This window comes from Moschus berezovskii, chromosome 8 (assembly GCF_049115385.1).
Source record: "Moschus berezovskii isolate FMDL1 chromosome 8, NW_MosBer_1.0, whole genome shotgun sequence".
Lineage (NCBI taxonomy): Eukaryota > Metazoa > Chordata > Mammalia > Artiodactyla > Moschidae > Moschus > Moschus berezovskii.
In genome coordinates this window covers 78,439,717-78,448,390 of record NC_142467.1, presented here as the reverse complement: position 1 = coordinate 78,448,390, position 8,674 = coordinate 78,439,717, and the positions used below count along the sequence as shown (strand labels likewise).

Genomic DNA, 8,674 nt, shown 5'->3' with positions numbered 1-8,674 from the left:
TCAGCACTCTGCGGTGACCTAAATGGAAAGGAAATCCAAAAAAGAGGGGATACATATATACATACAGCTGATTCACTTTTCTATACAGTAGAAACTAATATGACATTGTAGAGGAACTTATACTTTATACAATTTTTCAATAAAATTAATTTAAAATATCCATATATATACTCTCATGCACTCCATCTTAAGAATTTAGGAACGAGGGAAGCAAACTACATGTCTATTGACAGATGAATGATGGTACGCACATCTACAATACAATGGAATATTATCACTAAAAAGTAATGAAATAATGCCATTTGCAGCCACATGGATGGACCTATAGATATGACACTAAATGAAGTAAACCAGACAAAGACAAATATCATACGATATTGCTTATATGTGCAACCAAAACAAAGACGCAAGTGAACTTATTTACAAAACAGAAATAGACCCACAGACATAAAAAGCAAATTTAGAGTTATCAATGGGGAAAGGGCGGTGGATAAATGAAGAGTTTGGGATTAACATATACATACTATACATAAAATAGATAACCAACAAGGACCCAGTGCACAGCATAGGGAAGTCTACTCAATATTTTGTAGTAGCCTATAATGGAAAAGAATCTGAAAATAATACATATGTTCTTTTATATGTAAGTATAACAGAATCACTATGCTGTATACCTGAAACTAACGCACATTGTGAATCAAACTATGGTCCAATTAAAAAAAAAAATAAGAAGGAGTAAATACAGCAATCTCTTTGGTTAAGGAAAGAAACCCATGGGAGAATTTATCTGAGAAGGAAATTTTTTAAAGGAAGGTATTTAATGCAATATAAAGGTTTATCTTGTTTACATTTAACATTTAATAGTTGGAAGGTTAAAGTTTGGGAACACGAACTATTGCTATTTGCCTGGAAGCAAGTGATTATATTTTAAAGAACCTTACCCTCTCACAGGTCTTTAAGGAGGCCTGCCATAATGTCAAGCCCTGATCTTTATCTTGAAAGGAGGCAAGAGACACAAGAATTAACTCTATAAAATGGCACTGAGTCACAGAGAGCCAGCCTATCCATCTGCCCTCGGGGGAGCTAAAAAGACCGAAAGAGCAGACAGCGAGTCTGAAAAGGACAGAGGGGAAGGGGCATCTCAAATTTCATGATAAGTTCATTTTGCAGAAAAACAGGACGTGCACTCTGTGATGAGGGACGTAAAGTCACTGCTTCTATTACAGGCTGGGGCCCTGCAGCAGATTTCTCTCTCTCTCCCCCTATTCTCTTCCTCCTCCCTATCTCACCGTTTTCTCTGTAGGATGCAGATAATTAACAAGCACCCCTAAACAGAGGCCACTGTAGTCATTCCTTAATTTCTTTTCCAATTGTCTAAATTAACAAGAATCTGTTAATCGGTTCTAAACTAGTTCAACAAGTGGGCCCCAAAAAGAAAATTTACACTTAGGGCTACTGCCGATACCCTTTCCACAGTTAAATGTGTTTTCTTCACTCTTCTGCTACTATTTAAAATAGCCAATCCTGCAGAAAATTGTCCCTCTAGAGAAAGTGCTGTGATTTCCAGTGTGAGAGGCCAAGAAGGCACTTTAAGGCGATCAATCTTAAATGGAGCAAAACATGCCGGCACCCGAGAGGGAGAGCGGCTGCATCAGGGGCAGCCACCTGCCATCCACAAAGATGCTCCAGGTGGACACAAGGAGGGCTGAATTGAAAGAAAACATGGGGAGGAAAAGGAGGTCAGCATCAAAAAGCACCTAAGCATCTGAAGGAGGAAACAGACAGAACAGGCTCCACCTTTAAAGCAGGACTCCATCTTGGGCTGGACTGTGTGGACTTTGAGCTATATGCCAGTATCTATGGAAACGACACAGCAACTGGAAAACCAGGCCGCCTCCACCTCCCTACCCGCCATGGAAGAGCCCCAGGGCTCATACCTATACTCTCTGGCGCCTGAAAGACAATCCTAATTACTTTGTAACCGAATAGAATCATAAATTCTATTATGCTTATTGGGGTATGACCACAGGCCTATTGATAATTGTCCACTCTTAACTACCTAGGCTTAAGGCATACAAATCATGGGTTAACTTGGATTGTATCTTTCTTTTCCTTTGTTCAGACTAGTTTCAGGGAATTTTGGGAGGTGGGTTTGAGCACGTACACTTAGGGTACATAAGGTTTTCACAAAAACTGGTCAGGGCCCTTGGCTAAGAGGAGACTCTGCCTTGGGTCTGCTGGTGTAATAAACTGCACTCCACTATCTGCATTATCCTGAGTGAGTTTGTTTCCCGCAACACGTGGCTACTTTTGGTGCATTGGCCAGGAAACTCTTCACTTTTAGGAGACACATCCCATTTGGGACTAGTCCAAGGCCTTGCAACTTGAATCTTCTAGAGGGAAGAAGGCGCCTCGCCCTTCTGGAAGCATTCTGCTTCTCAACACCCTGGCCTTTCACGTTAGCAGGTAGTGGACGGCAGCAGGGGAACGGAGCACTCAGGTGAGGAGGGAACCCCCCCCAGCAGGGGGCAGGAGGGGGCCTGATCACCCCCCTGGGAGGGAGTAGAAGGGGCATGGACCCAGAGGAGCCTGGAATAGGCAGGTGGCAGCGATTGCTTGGTACACAGGTCAACAAGCGTGCTAGGGCTTAGGAAGGAAATTTGTGAAAGTCATTTAGAAGGTGGTGTCCACGCCATCCTGGGGAAAATTATTGCCAGGGGATTTTTAGGAGAAGAAACTTGGTCTTTGTGTGCTCATATTCTGCCCTCCCCAAGGAGGTGTCCCACCTGCTGTGAAATTCTTGACCCCCTCGGAATTGTCAGGCTAGAAGGAGGGGGATACATAAGTGAGAACAAATTGGCTTTTCCGGAGACAGCCTGGGACGTGGGATATTTAACCCATCTGTGTTTTCATCCACACCTGATCAAGCCCACCAAGGCAAAACGGACTTTAAAAGTTAAGGAAGAAACAGAGTTGGACCACATGGTGCCCTGGTTCGGCCATGCTGACCGGCAGATGAAGACAGGCTGATCCCCCTTCTCCCTCTGGGGTCTGGCAGGGAAGGCTCTTCTCACCCCGATTAGGAAGGAGGCAGAATGGCAATTTAAATGTTTCATTGAGTGGAAATATCAGAATTACATAGGGTACTGAGAACTTCATAGACAGAATGAAAAGGAAAAGCAGAAGAAGGTCTGAGAAGGTAAGCAAGATGGGGGGAAGTGAATCTAAGGCAACTGTATTGGAGTGCATGATTAAAAATTTTAAGAAGGGATTTGTAGGAGACCAAAGCTGAAACTCCAATACTTTGGCCACCTCATGCGACGATTTGACTCATTGGAAAAGATTCTGATGCTGGGAAAGATTGGGGGCGGGAGGAGAAGGGGACGACAGAGAATGAGATGGGTGGATGGCATCACCGACTCGATGGACATGAGTTTGAGTGAACTCCGGGAGTTGGTGATGGACAGGGAGGCCTGACGTGCTGTGATTCATGGGGTCGCAAAGAGTCAGACACGACTGAGAGACTGAACTGAACTGAACTGAACTGAATGGGGTAAAGATGATGCCTAACCACCTCCACATACTCTGTGAGGTCGAATGGCCCCCTATGGGAGTAGGATGGCCACCAGAGAACACCATGAACTTAAAAATAGTGGAAGCAGTCTATACTGTAGTCACAGGACAGCCAGGACACCCAGATCAATATCCATATATTGACTCATGGCTAGGGTTAGCTCAAGATCTTCCTACTTGGGCAAAGTTCTATATCCAGCAGGGAAAGGGAAAAATATTAATGGCACAAAAATGGACTGATGATAAAAAAGGAAATTCTGCAGGATTTGGACAGGGATGACCTGAATCCTCCCCCATACTGGATAATGATGTGCCTGCCTCCAAGTGCTCCACCAGGACCAGAGGCTGCCTTAATGCCCGATCCAGGTCCAGGTGAAGTTCCTGCAGCAGACACTGCTCCTCCAGCAGCTCTCGCGGAGATTGTAGAGCCACCGTTTCGGCAGGCTCCAATCCCAGCAATGGAAACCTCTGGTCAACAACCCCAGAATTCCACCTCAGCCAGACCTCCTAGATTGTATCCCCCTCTCCCAATGAGTACGGATGGGAAGGGGGAAGAAAACACAGCACTTAGACAGAGGCTGCACTCTGCCAAGGAACATGGGGAAAGAACCCCACTACAGATGCCCCTCAGAGAGCTACAACAGCCTCTGGTTCAGGACACATGTGGGCACTACCATCAGGCCCCTGTAACCTATTATTACCAGCCATTTTCCTCTATGGATATATTAAACTGGCAGAGACACACTCCACCATACTCGGGGGAGCCACAAGCCATGATTAGGCTAATGGAGATTATTTTTCGAACCCACCGCCCTACATGGGATGACATAATCCAACTAGTAGTCTCCCTTTTCAGCACTGAGGAAAGACACAGGATCCTAACTGAGGCCAGAAAATGGTTAGGAGAAATGGCACCTGGGGGTACTGCAAACCCGCAGCGGTGGGCAGAACTAGCCACCCTCAATGAGAGGCCCAACTGGGACTGTAATGCAGAGGAAGGACAAGGCTGCCTAGAGAGAGATTGGGCGGCTATTTAACAAGGTCTCAAGAGGGGCACCCGAAAAGCTATGAGTACCGCAATACCCTTCAAAGTGATTCAAAGGGAAAGAGAATCACCCTCTGAGTTCTATGAAAGACAGTGCGAGGCCTGTGGACTTTATACGCCAATAGATACAGAGGCTGCTGGGTCTCAGATGGTGACAAATGCAGCCTTTGTGTCTCTTCAGTTCAGTCAGTTCAGTCGCTCAGTCGTGTCCGACTCTCCGCGACCCCATGAATCACAGCACGCCAGGCCTCCCTGTCCATCACCAACTCCCGGAGTTCACTCAAACTCATGTCCATTGAGTCAGTGATGCTATCCAGCCATCTCATTCTCTGTCGTCCCCGTCTCCTCCTACCCCCAATCCCTCCTAGCATCAGACTCTTTTCCAGTGAGTCAACTCGTCGCATGAGGTGGCCAAAGTATTGGAGTTTCAGCTTTAGCATAAGTCCTTCCAATGAACACCCAGGATTGATTTCTTTTAGAATGGACTGGTTGAACTTCCTTGCAGTCCAAGGGACTCTCAAGAGTCTTCTCCAGCACCACAGTTCAAAAGCATCAATTCTTCAGTGCTCAGCTTTCTTCACAGTCCAACTATCACATCCATACATGACCAGGGGAAAAACCATTGCCTTGACTAGACAGGCCTTGGTTGGAAAGTAATGACTCTGCTTTTTAATATGCTATCTAGGCTGGTCATAACTTTCCTTCCAAGGAGTAAGCGTCTTTTAATTTCCTGGCTGCAATCAGCATCCGAAGTGATTTTGGAGCCCCCCAAAATAAAGTCTGACACTGTTTCCACTGTTTCCCCATCTATTTCCCATGAAGTGATGGGACCAGATGCCATGATCTTCGTTTTCTGAATGATGAGCTTCAAGCCAACCTTTTCACTCTCCTCTTTCACTTTCATCAAAAGGCCTTTGAATTCCTCTTCACTTTCTGCCATAAGGGTGGTGACATCTGCATATCTGAGGTTATTGATATTTCTCCCAGCAATCTTGATTCCAGCTTGTGCTTCTTCCAGCCCAGCGTTCCTCATGATGTACTCTGCATATAAGTTAAATAAGCAAGGTGACAATATACAGCCTTGACGTACTCCTTTTCCTATTTGGAACCAGTCTGTTATTCCATGTCCAGTTCTAACTGTTGTTTCCTGACCTGCATACAGGTTTCTCAAGAGGCAGGTCAGGTGGTCTGGGATTCCCATCTCTTTCAGAATGTTCCACAGTTTATTGTGATCCACACAGTCAAAGGCTTTGGCATAGTCAATGAAGCAGAAATGGATGTTTTTCTAGAACTCTCTTGCTTTCTCCATGATCCAGCGGATGTTGGCAATTTGATCTCTGGTGCCTCTGCCTTTTCTAAAACCTGCTTGAACATCTGGAAGTTCACGATTCACATATTCCTGAAGACTAGCTTGGAGAATTTTGTGCATGACTTTACTAGCGTGTGAGATGAGTGCAATTGTGCGGTAGTTTGAGCATTCTTTGGCATTCCCTTTCTTTGGGATTGGAATGAAGACTGACCTTTTCCAGTCCTGTGGCCACTGCTGAGTTTTCCAAATTTGTTGGCATATTGAGTGCAGCACTTTCACAGCATCATCTTTCAGGATTTGAAATAGCTCAACTGGAATTCCATCACCTCCACTAGGTTTGTTCGTAGTGATGCTCTCTAAGGCCCACTTGACTTCACATTCCAAGATGTCTGGTTCCCGGTGAGTGATCACGCCATCGTGATTATCTTCATCGTGAAGATCTTTTTTGTACAGTTCTTCTGTGTATTCTTGCCACCTCTTCTTAATATATTCTGCTTCTGTTAGGTCCATACCATTTCTGTCCTTTATCGAGCCCATCTTTGCATGAAATGTTCCCTTGATATCTCTAATTTTCTTGAAAAGATCTCTTGTTTTTCCTATTCTGTTGTTTTCCTCTATTTCTTTGCATTGATCACTGAGGAAGGCTTTCTTATCTCTCCTTGCTATTCTTTGGAACTCTGCATTCAGATGCTTATATCTTTCCTTTTCTCCTTTGCTTTTCGCTTCTCTTCTTTTCACAGCTATTTGTAAGGCCTCCTCAGACAGCCACTTTGCTTTTTTGCATTTCTTTTCCATGGGATGGTCTTGGTCCCTGTCTCCTGTACAATGTCACGAACCTCCGTCCAGAGTTCATCAGGCACTCTATCTATCAGATCTAGACCTTTAAATCTATTTCTTACTTCCACTGTATAATCATAAGGGATTTGATTTAGGTCATATCTGAATGGTCTAATAGTTTTCCCTACTTTCTTCAAGTCTGAATTTGGCAATAAGGAGATTCATGATCTGAGCCACAGTCAGCTCCTGGTCTTGTTTTTGCTAACTGTATACAGCTTCTCCATCTTTGGCTGCAAAGAATATAATCAATCTGATTTTGGTGTTGACCATCTGGTGATGTCCATGTGTAGAGTCTTCTCTTGTGTTGTTGGAAGAGGGTGTTTGCTATGACCAGTGCGTTTTCTTGACAAAACTCTATTAGCCTTTACACTGCTTCATTCTGTGCTCCAAGGCCAAATTTGCCTGTTACTCCAGGTGTTTCTTGACTTCCTACTTTTGCATTCCAGTCCCCTATGATGAAAAGGACATCTTTTTTGGGTGTTAGTTCTAAAAGGTATTGTAGGTCTTCATAGAACCATTCCACTTCGGCTTCTTCAGCATTACTGGTTGGGGCATAGACTTGGATTACTGTAATACTGAATGGTTTGCCTTGGAAACAAACAGAAATCATTCTGTCGTTTTTGAGATTGCATCCAAGTACTGCATTTCGGACTCTTTTGTTGCCCATGATGGCTACTCCATTTCTTCTAAGGGATTCCTGCCCACAGTAGTAGATATAATGGTCATCTGAGTTAAATTCACCCATTCCAATCCATTTTAGTTCTCTGACTCCTAGAATGTCAACGTTCACTCTTGCCATCTCCTGTTTGACCACTTCCAATTTGCCTTGATTCATGGACCTAACATTCCAGGTTCCTATGCAATATTGCTCTTTACAGCATCAGACCTTGCTTCTATCACCAGTCACATCCACAACTGGGTATTTGTTTCGCTTTGGCTCCATCCCTTCATACTGGGCAACTACCGACCTAGAGAATTCCTCATTCAATATCCTATCATTTTGCCTTTGATACTGTTCATGGGGTTCTCAAGGCAAGTATACTGAAGTGGTTTGCCATTCCCTTCTCCAGTGGACCACATTCTGTCAGACCTCTCCACCATGACCCGTCCATCTTAGGTGGCCCCACACGGCATGACTTAGTTTCATTGAGTTAGACAGGGCTGTGGTCCATATGGTCAGATCAACTAGTTTTTTGTGATTATGATTTCAGTGTGTCTGCCCTCTAATACCCCCTCCCAATACCTACCATCTTATTTGGGTTTCACTTACCTTGGTCGTGGAGTATCTCTTCACAGCTGCTCCAAGAAAGCGCAGCCGCTGTACCTTACCTTGGACGAGGGGTATCTCCTCAAGGCCGCCCCTCCTGACCTTGACTAGCCTACCCCAAAAATGTCAGATTGGGGGACACCAAGTGATTCATGAATTTTTATACATCCCTGAATGCCCAGTACCTTTGTTGGGAAGAGACTTGTTGTCTAAATTGGGGGCACAAGTGACCTTTCCCCCCACGAAAGACCTTCGTTCGAGTGGGCTCAACCACCTATTTACTCTCAGTAACCCCTCAAGATGAATGGAGGTTGCATGATCTCCCAGAAGGGAAACCGGACAGGCTAAACAGTTGAGAGAAGAGAGTTAACAATTCCCTGAGGTCCGGGTGGAAGACAACCCCACCCCACCCCACCCCACCACTCCCCCAGGCTTGCAAAACAAGTCCCACTGGTAATAGTACTCAAACCCAGTACAATTACATCAGCACCCGCCTTGGGCCTGCCAGACCGTGCTAAGCTGTTTACTCTTTACGTGACTGAAAAGGACAAGGTGGCTATGGGAATGTTGTCCCAGACTATGGGACAAGGGACAGACCCGTGCCTTATCTCCCAAACCAGCTGGACAACTGGGTGGCCAGGAT

The 8,674-nt window shown here is 45.0% G+C and overlaps 1 protein-coding gene across 1 annotated transcript; it reads left to right on the top strand.

Moving 5' to 3' along the window:
- The first annotated feature begins 3,208 nt into the window (after positions 1-3,208).
- LOC148777103 (uncharacterized) lies at positions 3,209-4,610 on the top strand. Its single transcript, XM_088839305.1, has 3 exons — positions 3,209-3,284; positions 3,549-3,754; positions 3,837-4,610. Exons 1-3 carry the CDS (start codon positions 3,209-3,211, stop codon positions 4,608-4,610), a joined length of 1,056 nt encoding a protein of 351 aa, XP_088695431.1.
- The last annotated feature ends 4,064 nt before the right edge of the window (positions 4,611-8,674 follow it).

Bases quoted from the DNA above. Each gene is read 5' to 3' on its own strand.
- LOC148777103 (XM_088839305.1), top strand. From the start codon at position 3,209: ATGGGGGGAAGTGAATCTAAGGCAACTGTATTGGAGTGCATGATTAAA. The intron at 3,285-3,548 runs AAAGCTGAAACT...GAACTGAACTGA, and splicing joins GAAGGGATTTGTAGGAGACC to ATGGGGTAAAGATGATGCCT. The intron at 3,755-3,836 runs GCAAAGTTCTAT...GAAATTCTGCAG, and splicing joins CTCAAGATCTTCCTACTTGG to GATTTGGACAGGGATGACCT.